The following is a 19931-nucleotide window of genomic DNA, read 5'->3' as shown; positions in this document are numbered from 1 at the left end:
CCCACACCACCTACATTGTACCTCAGGGCTAATGGTCCCTCTAATCTTTTCCATCCATGTGCACATTTTTTCCATGCATGTGTGGAATAAAATGTTATGTGCCCCAAGGGATGTGTGAATATGCACCATCAGTAGAAACAATAAAACCTCGCTCTGCTAATCAGCTGGTTAGCACCTGAATCTCTCCTGAGCAACTGCCCAAGCATCCCATTTTACAGGGAACACAGCCTGGGCACCTAGCTGCTGCATAATCTCCAATGCAATCTGGCAGATTGAGAATGGGTGGGGCTCTGGGATAACACAGTCACACGGATCCCCCTAATGTATTAAAATATTCATGTAATGTCATTATTTATGCTTTAAAATCTATTCATGCTTATTATTACTCATGATTCATGCTCAAATTATGCTTAAATTAACTTTAAAATAAGAATAATATGACATATTTCTTTTGTTCCATGAAACTGAATTGTTTCAACAAAATGGAGTTATGGTGCCCTGAGGCCCCTCATGCCTGAGGTCCTTGGAGCAACTGCCTCCTTTGCCTTATGTTAATCTGCTACTGAATACAACCTGTGAATCTGGGGAAGACATGTACCATTTTATGTGCATGTAGCGCTCAATCAAGTGTGCATGCTGAGAGGACAGCTTTTAGTGCTAGAGATGAGGTGGTGATTTCTGCCGTATGGCTTCTAGCCCGCTGGTTAGGGCACAGCTGGTCAATAGGACCCGCACTTTCAATTCTCCCATTTGCTTACTGGAGACAAAGGCATTGCACAGAGCTCACACACCTCTCAAAAGAGTTTCCCTAATCATGGGCTAAGGGATATTCTGATGAAGGATCCCTCAATTTCTCCTACTGAAGCTGCTGTACTCTGGATCAATATCAAATCACTGGGGCAGGAGGACTGGGCCCTGGACTTCCCACCTGCTAAGTCAGTCCCTGCCTAGCAGGTTTCACAGACATGCTCTCTCTGGCCTAGCAGTGACTCAGTGTGGGGGGAGGAATAGGAAAGGGATGCAGTGAGGCTCTGCACATATGAAAGGAAGTGCTGCAAGACACAGCCAAGCAGAGGAACAGTTGAAGCTGTCTCTGATCCAGGCACTGAGCAAGAAGGGAGGAGAGTGAAGCTGGCACTGGCAAGTCAGCACTGGACATGGTAGGTCCATTCCGGCATCTTCTTCCACCTGGGGATATGGGGGGAGCTTCACCTGTGCAGTGTGTAGGAAGGAGGAGGCAAGCAGAGGAGCTTCTCATTAGGGAGAGATACAAGCCTGCACCCTCGGCTCCAGGCAATGCTAAATCTGGGCTCAGTAAGAATATAAGAACTCTAAATAGCCCCGGAGCAGGGCCATAAATGGGCAACAGGATGATGCCCTGATAGAGCCCCACCGACCTGCAGAAGGAAACTTCAGATGGGGAGGAGTGATGAGCTCTCTCCTCTGCTCGGCTCTCCAGTGTTAACTGAAATAAGACCAGCCAGCTTGACCTGGCAGAGCACACCCTATTCCCCACTGCCCAGCCCTGCGCTGCCAGGTAGAGTTGCTCACCCCGCTTTAACTTTGCCAGGGGAGACCCCCTCACTGCCTCCCATGCTGCCCAGCCCTGAGATGCCAGGGAGAGTCCTCCCTCCCCAGATGCCCAGCCTTGAGCTTCTGGGCAGAACTCCACACTGTCCAGCCGTGAGCTGTCCAGGAGAGCCCCTCCACTGCACAGCCCCAAACTGCCAGGGGGTCCCCATCCCCACTGCCCAACCTTAAGTTGCCAGGGTGAGCCCCTCCCCCAGCAGCCCATCCATGAACTATCAGGAACAGCCCACCCCCGCTGCCCCATTCCCCAGCCTTAATTGGACAGGGGAGCCCTCCTTCACTACCCTCACTCCTGCTGCCCTTCCCTGAACTGCCAATGAGCGCCCCACACACACTGCCCATGACTGAACTTCCAGGGGGAGCCCCTCCCACTGCTGAGCTCTTAGCTGCCATGGAGAACCCCCCATGATACCCATCCCTGACCTGACAAGGGGAGCCCCCCCACACACACCACCCTGTCCTCAGCTTCCAGGGGGGGCACCCCCACACACCACCCAGTCCTGAGCTGCTAGGAAGAACCCCAACCATCACTGCCCAGTCGTGATTTTTCTAGGGAGAGTGCTCCATCCCACTGCCCAGCTCAGTGCTCCTGGAGATATAGCCACCCCTGTGCAGCCCAGCCCTGAGCGACCAGGGAGAGACACCCACCCATTCTGCTGTGCAGCTGGGATTTCACACAGTCACCTAAGCTGGGAGTTCTGCCCCAGCAAAGCCATGAATGGCACATGCACATCATCTGGAGATCCCAGACTTGGATGCTAAGGGTTAAAGGCCACATGGGGCACCTTCTTCTCCTGCCTTCCCTCCAGATCTCCATCACCAAGGACTACACTGCATGCTAGCCAGTGGGTCCTGTGGCCCCCTGTTCCAGCTGGGGTATCACTAAGAGCTGGTACATGGGTGATGAAATGGCAGCAATGCCAGCATGAGGATTGGTTGTGAACTTGGAGATGGACTATCAGACACAGCCTCATTCAATGCCTCCCTTCCAGCCAAAGGACAGTATGGAGCCTCTGAGACCTGAGAGCTTGCTTGGGGAGCCAGTCAGCCATCCCAAGGAAGCTGAGGCCCAGATCAGAGGAACAACCAGCACTAGAAGTCTTGCCACACACCAACTTAGTTTAACTGGTGCACACACCTCCTTTCCTTCAGATCCCTGGGTAAGGCTAGCCTTGGATGCCAGAGGGTTTGTCTGCACTGTGTTTTAACCACATGGTGGTGCATCTTGCAGCTCAGATCTACAGGCTTGGGTCTGCAGAGCACCTGCTATTGCCCTACACATGGCTGTGTATACATTTAGGCTGGTGCTGGACCATGCCCTTCAAACACTGTGGAGAGGGCGTTCTGGCTAGTGAAGTTTTCAGCATTTCAGGTTTAGACCCATGGATCATTACCCTTTTTTCTAATCTAACGTCACTCAGTTACACCTGAACATTGCTCTGGTCGACTAAGAGCCTAAGCAGTTTATCTGATGCTCAGGGTCACCTTCTCCGGGATGGACACAAACAACCTGTTGTGGAGGTGATATTGCTAAATTTAACCACTAGTCTAAAATCCAAGCTGTGTCTTCTTCCTCTGAGGAGACTGGCAGCTCTTGCCCTTTGAGATTCTGCATTTTATCTGCACTGTAAATGTGAACTAGTTGGAGATAATGTCCAGTCAGCCAGCTGTCTGTTTCAGTACAACATCTTGAGTGTGCCTGGATCTGCTTTCTGTGCGGTACTGAAAGGTTTCATGGGCATGCTATTCTAACCTGCAGGGCAGCACTGTGGAACTCTGCTCTAGTTCAAGGGCTTGGAGATGTGGCTGGAATGTCACCCGACTCCTGTGCTTTGCTGCTATTAGTTGGGGTAAGTCTTCCTCCATCTCTTTGGTGGCGTTAATTCACAGACATATCCCCGGGAAAGCCCTGGGAAGCAAGTGGTACAATAATTTGCTCCTGCTCTCCTCAGGGACATTGCATACGCAGGCACACTGAAGCACTTTCATCTGGGCCAGAATTCCCATCCTGGGGTGCTTATTTAGGTACCTAAATCTTATCCCTCTTGATCCCTTCCCCTGGCTTTGGGGCCCCTCTGTATCTCACCCACTCTTCTGCCCTCCCATGCAGGCCTAGAACACAAGGGCTTTAGTGGCTGCAGCCTAGAGCATGGGCTAAAGGGACCCCACAAAAAGATCTGCCTTAAAGATATTATGCAGGGTTCTCCCTTAGCCTGGGGCCCTGGCCTGCAGCCCCTGAAGCCCTTTCTTAATTCAGCTCTGGGCAGCTGAACATCAGCCCACAGCTCTCCTAGTGGCAGTTCCCATGTGGAGGTCAGCTGTGAAAAGTGGAACATGCTATGTACATATTTGGAGCTAGTGACATTAATTTCAGTGGTGCAGGGCTGATTTATGTCAGGCAAGATGCTAGCCTCCAGTGGTAGTTACAGTGCAAGAAACAGGGTAAGGAAGAGAACATTGTTAATGGGTGGATGTGGCTGTGGGTGCAGCTATCTGTGGATATAAAGCAGATATCCGTGGATTCACAGGGCCCTAGCAATGAATGAGACCAGTGGGGTTATGGCCAGTGACTGGGCCTGGAACTGCAGCAGCAAAAGAAACAGCACGTAGGGTTGCCTTTCACAGGAGCCAGACCCCAGCCCAGGGAAGCTCCTCCAGTGTGACTGTACAGCCTCCAACCCTGCCCCCTGGGGCAGGCATTGGGTTCACCGGCAGCTGCTCCATCCACATTACTGTGTGCAAGCAGTGTCTCCTGTCTGTAAGCAAGTGAACCAGTCTCTTTCGTTTTAACTAGAGCCCTGCAAGTCTGCCGATATTTGCCTTATATCCATGGATAACCACATATGTGAATATAAATTGTGTATTCCCAGAGGGCTCAACTCACACAGGAGACCCAAAAATACTTCCAACCTTAATCTCAATGGTTCACCTCCTCAAAGGTATTTAGGCATCTAGCTTGCAGTGAAATTAATGTCAGTTAGGTTCCTAAATACCTTTGAGCACTGGTGTCCCTATGCCTCTGTTCCTAGCTGTGAAATGAGGATGATACCACAATCTCATCTCTGAAGGCTGTTGTAAGTATAAACACATTAATGTTTGTGAAGCACTCTGATATTCTAGTGATAAGTGCTATAGAAAAGCCTTTGAGGAAAATGAATAATTCTGTCTTCAGAGCAGGGTTTGTAGAGTGCTGCAGAAAATAAGGCTGGGGAGGTGTGGGGAAAGTGTGGCCACATGTTGACCAATGAAAAGAAAACAAATATTGAATAGCTGTTCAATTAGTGAGCATCATCACTCTTCTGCACTAAATGAGGCAGAGGACCTATGGGAAAGTAGTATATTAACACGCCATTAAAGACTATATCATTGTCCGTATGAATAAGAGGGCTGGACTCAGTTACATGAGCAACCTTAATTGTGGCATTTCTTAACATTTGAGCATTTTACTTTGCAACCTAAATAGTGTCCTTTTAATGCAGTTCTTTCATGATATAAGATATAGTCCAATGTAACCCATCAATAGTCAACCCTTAGCTCTATCAAAGACAATAACACTAGTTTGCCTATTTCACCCTTTCCAACAGTGCTCATGACTCAGCAGGGAGTGGGAGCGTGGACCTACCATTATGGTGACAAAGAGGATTACTCATGGGAGTTGGCCAGAAAATTTTGTCAGACATTCTACACTGATCTTGTAGCAATCCAGAACCAGGAGGAAATTGCTTATCTCAACAGAGTCTTAGAACGCCATAGAACATACTACTGGATTGGGATAAGAAGGATAAATGGAGTTTGGACCTGGGTGGGTACCAACAAGGCACTGACAAAGGAGGCTGAAAACTGGGCTAACGGGGAACCCAACAACAGACGTAAGAACCAGGACTGTGTGGAGATTTATATCAAGAGGGACCGTGAGGCTGGAAAATGGAATGATGAGCCCTGCCACAAGCCAAAGAGGGCACTATGTTACCAAGGTAATTACCTCACCTCTGTGTGTATGTCTAATGTGTAGGGCTGGGGCAAGTTACTGGACTGACAGCGCTAGAGAATTAAATCCCTAGTTGCCCATAGAAAAGTGTCAGTGGACTGGCCACCTCTCGTGCCCCTTTGAGGTCCAAGGTTTAGCCGCAAGCCACAGTCTCTTTGCCTGGTTGGAGTCTTTCTTTACTCCCCAGAGTCTGTTCTCCCTGGCTCTCAGCCTTCCTCAGCCCTCTGACTCTGGCTACCATCCAGATAAACACTGCCCCCAGTGAAGGGTTTCCTATGGAAGCTTCCTGAAGACTGCACCAATTTCTTGACTTGCCTCTCCCTGAGCATCCCCCTTCTCTGCAGCTTCCCGCTATTCATCCAGAGATTTCAGCTGGCCCCTGCTCAGCTGTGCCTACCTAGTAACTAGGGTTGGCTGGCCCCAGACCTCTAGCCCTGAAAGGGCCAGATGTCCTGCTACAAAGAGGTATAGTTTGGGTAGAGGAACTTAACCTACCCACTCAGCCAGCGTGCCACAATCCTGATCTGCAGGGTCAGTCAGTCTCCATGTCCCACTGAGTCCCTGACTTCTCTATGGATAGTCATTCCCTAGCATAGGCTAATGCTACCTGGTATTAGGCATGACTGATATTGTCCCATGGTGAGCAGCACAGGCCTGTGCCTCCTTTGCATGTCAGCCGCTGTGTGCAACACCTGTGCCCCATATTTGTCACAGCACAAAGACCAATATAAACTGACAGGCCAGGCACTCAGCCCTAGGAGCACCTGTTCTGAGCCCTTGGGAGATGCAGTCGAATGATCTTGCTGGAGCATTACTACCCTCTTCAGAGTGCAATTGGTGCAGGGGGAGGCAGGAAGGTCAAAGTGCAGCTTGCTAGCCACACGGGTCACATGCTGGCCTCTAATCAATGCACAGGGGTGTGCCCTCAAGGCCCAGCACGGCTCCACCTCAAAACCAAGGATAGCCTATCCAGCCAGGTTCAGCGCTGTGCACAGGCCATGCCTCTGGGTCCAAGAGCAGTGTGACAACCTGTGCAAAGCAGCTGCTGCCCAACTCTGCTGGCAAAGGGTCAATGCCCCCACGTAGGGCCTGAGACAAGGCTTTTTGAAGGGAGGGTTTTCCCCATGACTTTAACAAGATCTGAAAGAATCCTGCAATGAAGAAATCCAGCTGTGGGGTGGGTTGTGATTTGCCTCTAAGGATCTATGAGGGTGCATCCTAACCTTGCCTTGTCTCTGCAGCGTCTTGCCAGCAGTTTTCCTGCAGCCAGCATGGTGAGTGCATAGAGACCATCGGGAACTACACCTGTGATTGCTACCCTGGTTTCTATGGATCTGAGTGTGAACACGGTGAGTGCAGCCAGGCAGGGACAATAGGGGAGGGAGCCCTGCTGCAGAGCCTACCACAGTCACTGCATGTACTTTCTGGAGGGTCCCCGCTGCAGGCGTCCTCTGGGGCAATGGTCTGTGCGCTCCTAGATTCACCAAGGAGAGGCATTGGCAAAACTGGAGGAATTGCCTTTGCTGTTACCTCCCCAGCACCTGACCCCTCTGATGCTGTAGCAAGCCTGCCCCATTTGACTTCACATGTGGTGTTTACAGCCAGTGATTGGCTGGGAGCCATCACTAATCTTTTGATCTCTTTAGGGTTTATGCCATACTCATCTCCCTGTTATCTGTGCCTACCAGCACTACATGTACAAGTATTGTTTCTGGCTGGTTTCCCCATCTGCCTATGGTGGTTTGTTGTTAACTGTAAAGCGTAGTTGAGCTCCAGCTGCATGTAACTGGTTGATGTACTGAGCTTGGAAAGCTCCACTGCAATCACCAGAACCATCCGAGTCTGCACGTTGGAGGAGGGTTGTTCCCCACCTCACCTGTCAGACTACAGCTGTGTGTCAAAGAGGGCCATGCAGTCATTATAGGGCAGGAAGCATGGACTGGAGTGGGATCTCACACTTCGGCGACAGTGATGCGGAGGAGAAATCCAATCTTTGTTGCGTTATACCATGTTTGGCAAACTCAACGTGCATGAAATCACAGGGCGTAGAGATGAGAGGAATCAGCCACCTCACTGTGCTCAGGCCTGGCTGAAGGCATTGCAGGATCCTGCCTCATTGGATATCCTCTTGGGATCTGTGCCACCATTGTCTTTGGAGGACACAGGGCTAGCCAGAACATCTTGCCATCCACACTCAGGCCTGTGCTGCATGGTGATTCTGGAGGAAGGGCATTCCAGTATCCCATGTGTCTTATGTCACCGTTTCCCTGTGAAATGTGTGCAAACTACAATGAAAAAGATGTTTTCTCCTATGCATCAGCTGCAGCGCCTTGGGAATGCTAGTCTGGGCACATAGACAGGTCTGGGGCTAATGCTCCTTTACTTGTCATCTGCTCTTGCTGCTCACAAACTTCAGTAGGTTCTCAGACTGTTATATAATGAGGCATGAGAAGCAATGGACTAGTGGTCACTCCTTCACTCCCACTCCCTGCTGCAGCAAAGCAAATGTAAAGAGTGGCAATGTTTATTGGAATCACTAAGGCAGGTACATTGGGAGCAGACTAGCTGAGTGGGAGCTTGTCAACACAGCTTTTGTGCCACAGTAAGTAGGTCTGTTTAGAAATCAATTCAATTCTAGTGAGGCTGCAGAGACATTGGCACAGAGATGCTTAGAGCAGTTTTACTGTTTCTGTAACATTACAGGCTAAATACATGGCTCTCATGCTACACAGCTGTGTGCAGCCCAGCCCAGGCAGGGCCACAGATCACCAGATCACCCTCACCAAAGCACAACCACACTTGCAGTGGTGTTTGTGATAGTTGCTCTGCCTTCTTTTCCATATTTTTTCACTACATTTCCCTCCTTAGAGCACTCTTGCCTCTCTACGTGAGGCCTAGCTCTGGGCATTGGCACCTTCTATAGACTGGGATGCTGAGCAAAGGGAAACTGGGATGTGGATCATGCTGTTGCTGATACTAGGGCATGGCTGTTTCCTCTTGGGAGCCCTGTGCCTCTCTGCCTTGCCATCCTCAGGGAGCACCATGATGTGGACTTACCAGGAAATGCTGCTTTGCCAACTAGCAGCTAGTTACTGTCTGCTTTTTCAGTTTCTCTACTAGTTGGCTCTGGATCTATGCTCCCCTTTAAATTCCCCACTGGGAAGTGGATCTCTACTCCCAGGGTAAATGTGTGCTAACTGCGTAGAAAGAAGCCTGTGCTTCTGCTGCATAATGAAGGGCAGAAGACTGAGTCCCCTTGTGCACTGAAAGAACTCTGGAAAGGGAATTTCTGTAATATTGGTGCAGGCTGGGTGTCTTCTGTCTGCCTGGTGCCTGCAGGAACATGCTCACAGCCCCATGGTGTGACACTCCCCAGTGGCAGCCTCACTGGTGGTTAATGACAGCTTGCCTGGTGAAATGAAAAAGAGAATCTCCACATCTCTTTTAAAATACACTGAGGTTCTCGCCCGGCTCCTTGTGCAGATGCCCTTGAAAATGTAACCAAGGTAACTCTGTGGTTAGGGCAGGATGCTTGTCACTAAAAGATCACCAGGGATTCCCAGGGCTGGTGGTGCAAAATCACAGCCATAGGCCCCTGATTCATATGGTTATAGAGAACAGGAACCCAGGCTATCCTCTTGGCCCTTGGACAGCTTCAGCTTCTGCCAACAGCTACTTAAGGTAGAGCCAGCTCCTCTGCCGGGCAGACTAAGGTGTAATATGATCCAAGGGCTGGAAGCTGAAGCCAGATACATTCAGACTGGAAATGCCCACGAGAATAATCAACAGTGGAACAATTTATTAAGGGGTGTGGTGGAATTGCCGTTCCATGGAGTGCTACACAGGAGCTCAGACTAGATTGTCATAATGGTCTCTTCTGGATTTAACATCTACAAATTAAGTTGCTTCTTAATGTTTTTTATAACACAAATATAGATCTTTTTCATTCTCACTAACCCTCACTTTCGGAGTCACTATAGGGGCTCGTCTGCATACTTGGCTCAGTCTAATTCTTGATCTCCCCCCCCACCCCTCCACTCTCTGATTTGCTCACCTTGATTATCTTTTTCTGATTTGTCCTCCTTGCTTACTGTTTTTGGTTCTCTGTGTCTTAAATATTGAGTCTGTTCTGGTCTGGCTATGGTCTGAAGAAGTGGGTCTGTCCCACAAAAGCTCACCTAATAAACTATTTTGCTAGTCTTTAAAGTGCTACTTGACTGCATTTTGTTTTCATAGTGTATAGACTAGCACGGCTTACTCTCTGTTACTATTCACTAGAAAGCAGGTTTCCGGGCCCACAAATTTCCTCATAGCTTTTTTTTTCTGAAAATTTTCCAATTGTGCAAAACCCTTTTAAAAGTGTATGTCCAGAACTAGCCAATGGCTTCCATTAGTGGTCTCACCTTCACTGTGTTTAGAGGCAAAATCCACTTCTACTTGCACTCAGTATTCTTCTGTATTTGCACAGACTACTTTGTGAGGAAACTTTAGGCAAAGGGCAGATTCAAAACAAAGCAAATTATGCTTGTGGGAGCCAGCTAACCAGAGGCAGAGGCTGGCAGCATTGAGTAGAGCAGAGGCCCTCACTGTGGAAACATGATAAAAACCAAGATCAGATAAGTAGGGAGGAGCAGAAGTGTTCCGGAACAAATATGTTTGGGGTGTAACCTGATCACCCTCCCTCACATCCTCAGCTAGCTTTGTGCATAGCAGCGTCACTGAGAATGGTAGACGACAGTCTCTTACAACTGCGGCTAACAAAAATTGTTTTGGAGTGCTACACAAATGCTAAGGCTGGCTTGGGTGTGCAGCTGTGACAGAAATACTGCATGTCAGACCTCCTTGGTCTAGCACCTTCGAGACCTAACCTGTCCTAAATGAAAGAATTTGCCAGACCAGGGGAGGTCCTAGGCCTCCGTCCCTCAAGCCTACTGCCCCACCCTGCCGCTGGATCCACTTCTGCCCCAGGCATGACTCCTGCCTCCAGCTTCCCTATCCCACTGCCAGCCTGGCTGGGCTGATGGCCCCAGCCAGGCTGGCCCCAGCCCTGGCTGGACTGCTGGATGCTGGCCCTGCTACCAGCAAACATTGGCTGTAGCCCCAGCTGGGCTGCTGGACCCCAGCCACACAGACCCTGTCTCCAGCTCCAGCTCCAGCTCCAGCCAGGCCTCGTCAGGCTCCTGACATGGCAGGACTGTCAGTCCTCCACCACTGGGTTCCTGGCCCAGCATGGCTCCCCGTCCCTGGGTTGCCTGGTTTTCAGTCTAGAGAGTTCCAGTTTTAGGAGATGCAACCTGTAGCACATGCCACACATAATCACTCTTACTTTGAGGACTAGAACTGACCAACGTGTGACTACAGACTGCAGCCTTGACAATCTTAAGCAGATCTCCAACACACAGGGGCTGCACTGTGCATTTCCTGGATCATGTCCACTGTTGTGGTCTCTGCAGCATGCTCTAACTGCTTGAAACCTAGTCTGCTCTAGAGCAGTGTTTCTTGAACTTTCTGAGACCACATAACACCAAAGAATATTTTTTTTAGAAAGAACGCCAATGAAGTTTTTTTCAGACAAAGAAAAAACCAAAGAGCAACATATACAGCAAAACCAAAATGAAGTAATTTAACCAGGCACCATATCAGGGTGATGGGAGATTACTAATGAAGTGCTGCGGTGAAGATACCGAACTTCATTAGGCTAATTCTCCCCCACCGCAATTTGGAAGTGTCAGACTTCAAAGTGCTGGCACGCGTGCAGCCACGGGCACTTTGAAGTGTCCACATTACTTCAAAGTGCCTTTACTCTACAAACTTTTGGGGAGTAAAGGCACTTTCAAGTAGCACTGGCACTTTGAAGTTAGACACTTAGAAGTTGCCGTGGGGGATATTCACAGCAACACTTCATTAGTAATTTCCCATCACCCTGATTAACATGCCCCCTTTGAAGTTGGGGGCAAGTGTAGACAAGCCCCTACTGTCTAGCTAACACAAGCAGTATGTGATCACATTCCTGAAAACTGTACTATAGTGTACAACAAAAGGGGAAGTGACTCGTCCAAGTTGTGCATGAAGGTGTAACATCAGCATTTCTTGATTTCTGAGAGCTCAGTAATGCAAATTTATTGTCTCGAGGGAATCATTTTGGGGGTGGAATTTTCCAAGCTGTTGTTTTAAAGAAAAAAGAAATTGCAATGTCTGGAACTCTTTGGCTGGTACCTGCAGGATGCCCTGCCCTGAATACCATTCACGCTCAGAAGGAGTCACTTATCCACAGAGTCTTGCATTGTCAAATGAGCATGCAACTCAATGAGACAAGAACCTGCCTAGCTGAGTGTGCCCCAGCCTATTGGAGCCCCTCATTCAGTTGTGATGGGGTTCAGGGGTCCCCATGCACTGCACCCCATCTGCTGGCAGGAGTGACTCTCACTCAGCAGGTACAACAGGAGGTTTATTAGGCAACAGATGTCTAGTTTCTCACAGAAGCGTCAGTACAGCAGTCAGAAACAGTCATTCCAACCCGTCCTGGGGAGAAGAGCCCGAGGGGTGCCCCTCTGGGGTGTAGCTTTCCCCCTCCTCAGGCTGGCTGTCTTCCAGCTCCCTCTCCTCCCAGCCTCTAACTGCCGCACCCGATTCAAAAACCAGCTCGGCTCCTCCCTCCTCTTTGTTCAGGGCTGAGGTGTTACCTGCCAGTCTAGGTTGTAGCCCCAGGGTCATCCTTAGCCACTGGGAGCTGCTCTGCTTGTCTCTCACATCCAGCCTGAGTCTCACACCGGCACTCCCCCCACTCCATCACATCAGTACACTGCTGAGGCAGCAGCACAGTGTGAGAGTGGAGCATGCAGCCTGCACTAAGTTGGGCACAGACACTACAGATATGATTTTATATATGACAAGTTTCAGAGGAGCAGTTGTGTTAGCTCATTTCAGCAAAAACAATGAGTAGTCCTGGGGCACCTTACAGACTAATAAATTTATTTGGGCGTAAGCTTTTGTGGGCTGTTGCATCTGATGAGGTGGGCTCCAGCCCATGAAAGCTTATGCCCAAATAAGTTTGTTAGTCTTTAAGATGCTACAGGACTCATTTGCTTTGGTTTATAAATGCTATCACTAAAAAGTGGAGTGCATGTGTGTCACTAAATGCAGTGTGGCAGGGCCAGGGTGAAGGGGCCCCTGAGAGGGAGCCCAAACAAGCAGAAGGGCCTGCAGAGTAATCGCAGGCAGCTGGGTGAGAGATGGTTCAGCCTAATTAAAGCCAGCTGGCCCCAATGACTGGGCCAATAAGAGGCCTTTAAAACCCTTCCCAGGAGGATGGGTAGGGGGAGGTACTGAGCAGAGATGCAAGGAGACAGGAGCAGTGAGGGAAAACAGGTTTCAGAAGCAGAGGAGAGCACCAGGAATACCAGAGATCACAGAGGGGGAGAGCAGGAGCTTCTACAAGAGTGAGGACCTAGGACTGCTATGGCCTGGAGAAGGTACTGGGAGGAACTGTATGGGGAGGTGACCTAGGGAGGAGAGCTGCTGTGCCAAGGGGTCAGCTCCTCCCACTGGCAGCAGCACAGGGTCCCTGGGTGGGAACCAGCACAAGTGGGCAGGGGCTGGGTTCCCCCAGACAACCCCTCACCCCAGTAAGGGCAACAAGGCCCTAAAGGGCTGGAGAGAGGCCCAGGAATAGGACTGACTTTGTCACAGCAGCTAAATCTAACCTAAGTTTCACAAATGTTTCTTCCCCCCATTGCAACTGTTCCCTTGTAAATATGTATCCTAAAGTGCTTCTGGCTGCAGAGGTGTTAAAGAAAACATATTACAGAAATTCATAATACTGGCAAAAGTGTATTTCTTTATCTCATAATTGAAACTTAGCTTTCACCTAAACTTTCTCAACTGTCACCTCTGAACAAATAAGCAATAGCTCAATAAGCAAAAGTCTCAGAAAATTCTGAGCAACTGAAAAACATAAATTAGAATGGAAACATTAGGTATCAACTATAGGTGTCCCTCTAATGAATAGCATCAATTTGCCTCCTAGTTGGGCCTAAAGGCTCCAATTGGAACTCTTTCGTGTTGGGCACTTGTAGACTAGAAGATGAGTCTTCTCCTGAAGAGCTGACAATCAGAAAGACACAGCAATCCAGGTAAAGTAGAAATAAGCACATGTTGAAAAAGCAGAGTAGAAAAGGAACAGGAACGTCCTGTGTGTGAAGGCGGCATCATGGGTGGGTGACTGAATGATGGGAGCTGCCTGCAGCGCTGGGGCAGAGAGGCTGATGCCCTGAATCTGGTGACATCATTGTCTATGTGGTTGCTGCATCAGGATTAACTCAGGGGTCATGGCAGCTGTGACAAGCAAGGGGCTGTCCCAGAATGCTGCAGGCTTCACACGCAGAGCTGGGCACAAACTCCTGAGGTGGGACTGAAGGAACAAACAGTGAGTTTATTCCTGTCCATGTTGCCAGCATGTCTTTCATCAGTGGGAACGGCGGGTTGTCATGGTCTCAGGGTGGCAACTGAAGCTAGACCTGTAAAGGGAATGTTGGCAGGCCACTTGTAGTTATGGGGAGCATTATTATAACTGTTTCCTACTAATGCCATCATGACTGCACCTGGTGGTTGCTCACAGACTATCTGACAGGTGACAAGGGGGGGAGGAGGGGGGGAGCATGGAACTCTTGCAATGCTAGACAGTTACGCAGCTCTGCAAAAAGCGCCTCAGTCACAATCTACATCCAGCCTTGCACCAGGCTGTTCTGATTTTAGAAGAGCTGAGATTGGAAGATACCCAACACACAACAATCCAAGTCATGCATCACCTCCCACAAGTCAAGCTGTGCAGCCATAGGCTGTTCTGCAGCAACCATTGCTGTTCAAAGCTCAGATGTTGGCAGACAATCACCTCTGTGCCTTAACCTGAATTACATCAACTGCTGGTATTCCTCTCCTAGCACCCCACGAGTGTGCCTGTACAGCTCCCTCAAAACAAACAGCTGCTATGCAGTTGGCTCAATTATCTCTTGGGGCTCTTTTGCCCCAATCATACCATTGTCACTGGCCTTGGCTCTGCCACTTCCACCAGGGTTGTGGTGAAGGCTGAGAGTTGGGTTCAGAGGTCTTGACACTGACTGTCCTTACTTTGTTTATATTCTGTCTCCATTTCTGAAGTGCCCAGCACTGGCCACCCCAGGCAGGGGCCAATTAAACTGCACTCACTGGCATGGAAACTTCACGTATAACTCCACCTGCACCTTCTCCTGCAAGACAGGTTTCATACAGATTGGATCAGGGATGCTGGAGTGTACGGCCTGGGGACAATGGACAGAGGACCCCCCACTCTGTGAAGAGACACAGCCTTAACTGTGGGATGTCCAGGGAATACATGGTGGAGCTGGTGTGACATGAGTTGCCCTTTCCATAGGAGCCCAGCTCTACTCTCATTTTGGGGAGGAGTGCTACTATGTATGGTGGCTTGGGACCAAACACACTGGATACTTTGATCTGGGGCAGATGTGCAATAGAAAGCTTACGGAGCACATTGTGTAAAATGGAGACCTTTGCCAGGCTCCCAGTTTAGATTTGCATACCAGGGCCAAGTGGATGCCCCACAGCCCCTGATGCTACTATCCTTGGTCTCCTCACCCCATCACCTTCCCCTACACCCAATCAGCCACCTGCAGCCTGGCATTCTATTGACCTGGTAATTCATTTACTACCAGTCCATGTCCCTGGTACCCCACTCCTGACAGCTTGCCTCACCTCATTCCCCTGCGGCATTAACACCCCAGCACCTCATTCCAGATAGCACTGCTCCATCCAGAGCCCAAGACATGCCATTCCAGGGTCTGAAACCCCAGCAATACATGATCTGACACATAGCAATGTGGGTCTGGAAGTGACCTCAAGAAGCCTTCAAGTCCAGCCCTTGTGCTGAGGCAGGACCAAGTAAACTGAGACCACCTTGAGAGGTGTTTGTCCAACCTCTTCTTCCACAGACTCTCTGAATAACCTGTTCCAGAGCTTCACTATACTTATTTTTTTCCACCCTAAGGTCTAACCTAAATTGCTCTTGCTACAGCTTAAGCTCATGAGTTCTTAGCCTACCTTCAGTGGATATAAAGAATTGATCACTGTCGTCATCATCATAACAATACTTAACACAACTCAAGACTTATCAGATACCCCTCTTCTTTTCTCAGATTAAACATAAACCATTCCACAGGGCTAGATTTTCTAAGTCTTTGTTTGTGTTGCTTGCCTATAGACTCCCCAGTTTGTCAAAATATTTCTGCAAATGTGGCACCCATAACTAGACCCAGTACTCAATTGAGGGCTCACTAGTGCCTAGAAGAGTGGGACAGTTATCTCTCATGTGCATCCCTTACAAGAATTAGAGAACACCAAATGAAATTATTGGGTAGCAGGTTTAAAACTAATAAGAGGTTTGGGGGTTCCCACACACAGTGCACAGTCAGCCTGCGGAACTCCTTACCAGAGGAGGCTGTGAAGGCTAGGACTATAAGAGCTCAAAGAAGAGCTAGATAAATTCATGGAGGTTAGGTCCATAGAAGGCTATTAGCCAGGGATAGGAATGGTGTGCCTGGCCTCTGTTTGTCAGAGACTCGAGATGGATGGCAGGAGACAAATCACTGGATCATGGTCTTCACTCCTTCCCGTCTGGGGTACCTGGCACTGGCTGCTGTTGGCAGACAAGATGCTGGGCTAGCTGGACCTTTGGTCTGACCCAGTAATGGCCATTCTTATGCTGGAGATTCCACAACCTCCCTAGGCAACTTATTGCAACATTTAACAACCCTGACCATTAAGAAGTTTTTCTTAATGTCCAACCTAAGCCTGTCTTGCTGCAGTTTAAGCCCATTTCTTCTTGTCCTATTCTGAGGCCAAGAACAATTTTTCTCCCTCATAACATTTTTAAGTACTTGTGAACCACTGTCATTTTATAAACTATACAAACCCAATTCTTTTAGTCTTCCTTCATAGTTCATGTTCTCTAGATCTCTTAATGATGCTTGTTGTTGTTCTTCTCTGGACCTTCAATCTCCCCACAACTCTCCTGAAACATGGTGCCCAAAACTAGACACAATACTCTAAGGTCTAATCAGTGCAAAGTAGAGCAGAAGAATGACTTTTGTCTTGCTCACCACACTCCTATCAATGAATCCCAGAATTACATTTGCTTTTTTTGCAACTGTATCGCACTGTTGCCTCCTATTTAGTTTGTGGTCCACTATGACCCCTAGATTCCTTTCCACAGCTGGTCCCCATTCTGTATGTGTAAAACTGATTGTTTCTTCTGAAGTGGAGCACTTTGCATTTGTCCTTATTAAATTTCATCCTATTGACCTCAGACCATTTCTCCAGTTGATCCAGCTTGTTTTGAATTATGACCCTGTCTCCAAAGCAGTTGCAACCCCCCATCTTGATATAATTTACAAACTTAATAACCGTACTCTCTGTGCCAATTCATACACCCTTGATGGAGATATTGAACAGAACTGGCCCCAAAAGAGGCTACTGTGGAACTCCGCTTGTTATCCAGCATGACTGTGAACTCTGAGAGTGGTTGTCTCATGGCTCCTTCCCCACTCTAGCAAGATAAATGCAGAAGTGGGGGCCAGCAAAAGTACCTCCAAAACATTATCTACCAGGTTTTGGTATAAACTTCCCCCTAAAAACCTTAGATTTTGGGGATAAAATTCGCTGCCACCACCCAAATAATAATAAGGAAACCAGGGAGAGACAACTTGGGAAATCTCAGCCCCAAGAGTGAAAACCAGGACACAAACATTAACCAATACCAGGTTAATAAAAAGAAAGAGAGAGAACTTTTATTATTACAGCAATACTCATGTTGCGCGCCTGATGACTAGATGGAAGAGTCACAAAGTAAAACACAGGGGCAGTCTCCACCACGGGCCTAGAACTTAGTTACATGGGGAGTAAAAGAATATTTCTAAAAAGTGCACAGACATCAGATCCCACTTCCCAAACCATAAAACAATAAAGCCTAACGGAGCTATCTAAACTTTAGCCAACCTACAGAAGATTGGAGGGCCTGTTTTGGAGGGAGATATTTTGTGTCTCTCCCCCTCATGGCTGCAAAGAAGCAAAGACAGAGAACAGAAGAGGGAGGAGTCAAATTTCAATTCTTACCTACATTCTTATAGGCCAACCCCACCTGGCTAAGGAGGTTAACCCTTTCACTCCCAGGCTGCTGGCTAACCCTCATGATCATGACAGGTTATGTGGCCAGTTATGCACCCACCTTATCATAACCCTGTCTAAGTTGTATTTGCCTAGTTTGTAGATAAGAAAATCACGTGAGATGGTATCAAACACCTTGCTAAAGTTGAGGTACGCCAAGTTCACCGCTTCTCCCATATCTACAAGGCTCATTATCCTATCAAAGAAAGCTGTCAGGTTGGTTTAACATGATTTGTTCTTTACAAATCCATGCTGGCTGTTACCAATCACCTTATTTTCTTCCACACATTTGCAGATGAATTCCTCATTAACTTTCTCCATTATCTTTCCTGGCACAGAAGTTAAACTGACTGGTCTGTAGCTTCCTGGGTTGTTATTCTTATTTCCCTTTCTATAGATAGGCACTATATTTTCCCTTTTCCAGTCTTCTGGAATCTCTCCTGACTTCCAGGACTTTTCAGAGAAGATAGCTAAAGGCTCAGATACCTCCTCTATCAGCTCTTTCAGTATTGTAGGATGCATTTCATCAGGCATCGGTGACTTGCAGGCATCTAACTTTTCTTAGTAATTTAAACTTGTTCTTTTTTTATTTTATCTTCTAAACTTACCCACTTCCCACTAGCATTTTTGCTGTTAGGCATTCATTCATTGGACCTCTTGGTGAAGACCAAAACAAAGAAGTCATTAAGCACCTCTGCCGTTTCCATGTTTCCTGATATTGTTTCTCCCTCCTCACTGAGCAGTGGGCCTACGCTGTCCTTGGTCGTCTTCTTGCTTCTAATATATTTATAGAAATTCTTCTTGTTACCCTTTATGTCTCCAGCTAGTGCAAGCTCATTTTATGCCTTTGCTTTTCTAATCTTGCCCCTGCACACATGTACCATAAACCCTCAAAATAGACGATTTCGAGTTGCACTTAACTTGCATTAACGCCAGTTAAGCACAACTCAAAATCCTGCTCCCCCTGGCCCTGGCTCAACCCCCCAGCCCCACGCAGCCCCAGTTCAATGCTCCCCTCCCCCAGCCCCACTCACCATCCACCCAAGGCTCTGGCTCTTCCCCCACCCCCATGCCCAGCTCTGGCTTGGGCTCACCACCCCTCATGCACAGCTCCTACTCAACCCCACTGACCCTGGTTCAAACCCCCTGCAGGATCACCACCCCACGCACAGCTCTGGCTCACACCACACCCCATTTGAAACCCCCCATGTGCAGCTGTGGCTCCAGCTGAACCCCTCCCCCCATGCACAGCTCTGCCTCACCCCCCCCCGCCCCCCATCCAGTTCAAATCCCCCAGCCTGGTTCTGACTCACCCTCCCCCCTCATGGCTCTGGCTCTACTCCACCCCCTACTCCTCCCTGCAGCCCTAACCCACCCCAGGCTTAATTCCCCTGCTTCCCTCCACGGCCTCAACCCACCGCCAGGCTTAACCCTCCCTAACTGCCCCCCTAGCTCAAGACTTACCTTTCAAAAGGAGATCTAGGTGCTCCTGCTGCTTCCCTGGCTGCAGAATGTGCATTTCACTGGGGAAAAAGCCACCCCTTGACTTACGCAAAATTCCAATTATGCGAGAGTGCATGGGAATGGAACCCTTGCATAAATCAAGACACTACTGTATTGTTTGCTTATTTTAATCCTTTATCATTTGTCCTAGTTTCCACTTTTATATGACCCCTTTGATTTTGAGATCATGCAAGATCTCCTGGTTAAGCCAAGGTGGTCTTTTGCCATACTTTCTGTCTTTCCTGTGCAATGGAATAGCTTGTTTTTGGGCCCTTTATAATGTCCCCTTGAAAAACTGCCAACTCTCTTCAGTTGATTTTCCTCTGAGTCTTGCTTCCCACAGGACCTTACCTACCAGCTCTCTGGCTGTGACTACACTAGCACCCCCCTTTCAAAAGGGGGATGCTAATGAGCCACTTCAGCAGATGCTAATGAGGCACTGCCATGCATATTCAGCACCTCATTAGCATAATGGCAGCCATACACGTTTCAAGAGTGCCACTTTTGAAACGTGTGCCACCGGTGTAGAGGGGGGCCTTTTGAAAGGATGCCCTGGATTTTGAAAGCCCCTTCTTCCCCAAACCAAAGGGGAAGAAGAGGCTTCCGAAATCCAGGTGTCCTTTCAAAAGGCCCCCTC

General features: G+C 48.7%; 1 protein-coding gene across 8 annotated transcripts in view; it reads left to right on the top strand.

The window, feature by feature from the left end:
* Positions 1-1076: 1076 nt before the first annotated feature.
* SELP (selectin P) overlaps positions 1077-19931 on the top strand; it is a 54750-nt gene continuing 35895 nt past the window's right edge. For 6 of the 8 annotated variants that reach the window (XM_075002310.1, XM_075002313.1, XM_075002314.1 and 3 more), the window contains exons 1-4: positions 1077-1160; positions 3350-3440; positions 5175-5564; positions 6820-6927. In XM_075002310.1, the coding sequence (XP_074858411.1) occupies positions 1158-1160; positions 3350-3440; positions 5175-5564; positions 6820-6927 (592 nt within the window). In that variant the 5' untranslated portion in view covers positions 1077-1157. Of the gene's footprint in view, positions 1161-2728; positions 2751-3349; positions 3441-5174; positions 5565-6819; positions 6928-19931 lie in introns of those variants that run through there. The other 2 variants (XM_075002311.1, XM_075002312.1) reach the window with 2 other exon arrangements.

This window comes from Carettochelys insculpta, chromosome 9 (assembly GCF_033958435.1).
Source record: "Carettochelys insculpta isolate YL-2023 chromosome 9, ASM3395843v1, whole genome shotgun sequence".
Lineage (NCBI taxonomy): Eukaryota > Metazoa > Chordata > Testudines > Carettochelyidae > Carettochelys > Carettochelys insculpta.
The sequence above is the reverse complement of the archived record's forward strand: the minus strand, read 5'-3'. Positions and strand labels throughout refer to the sequence as shown.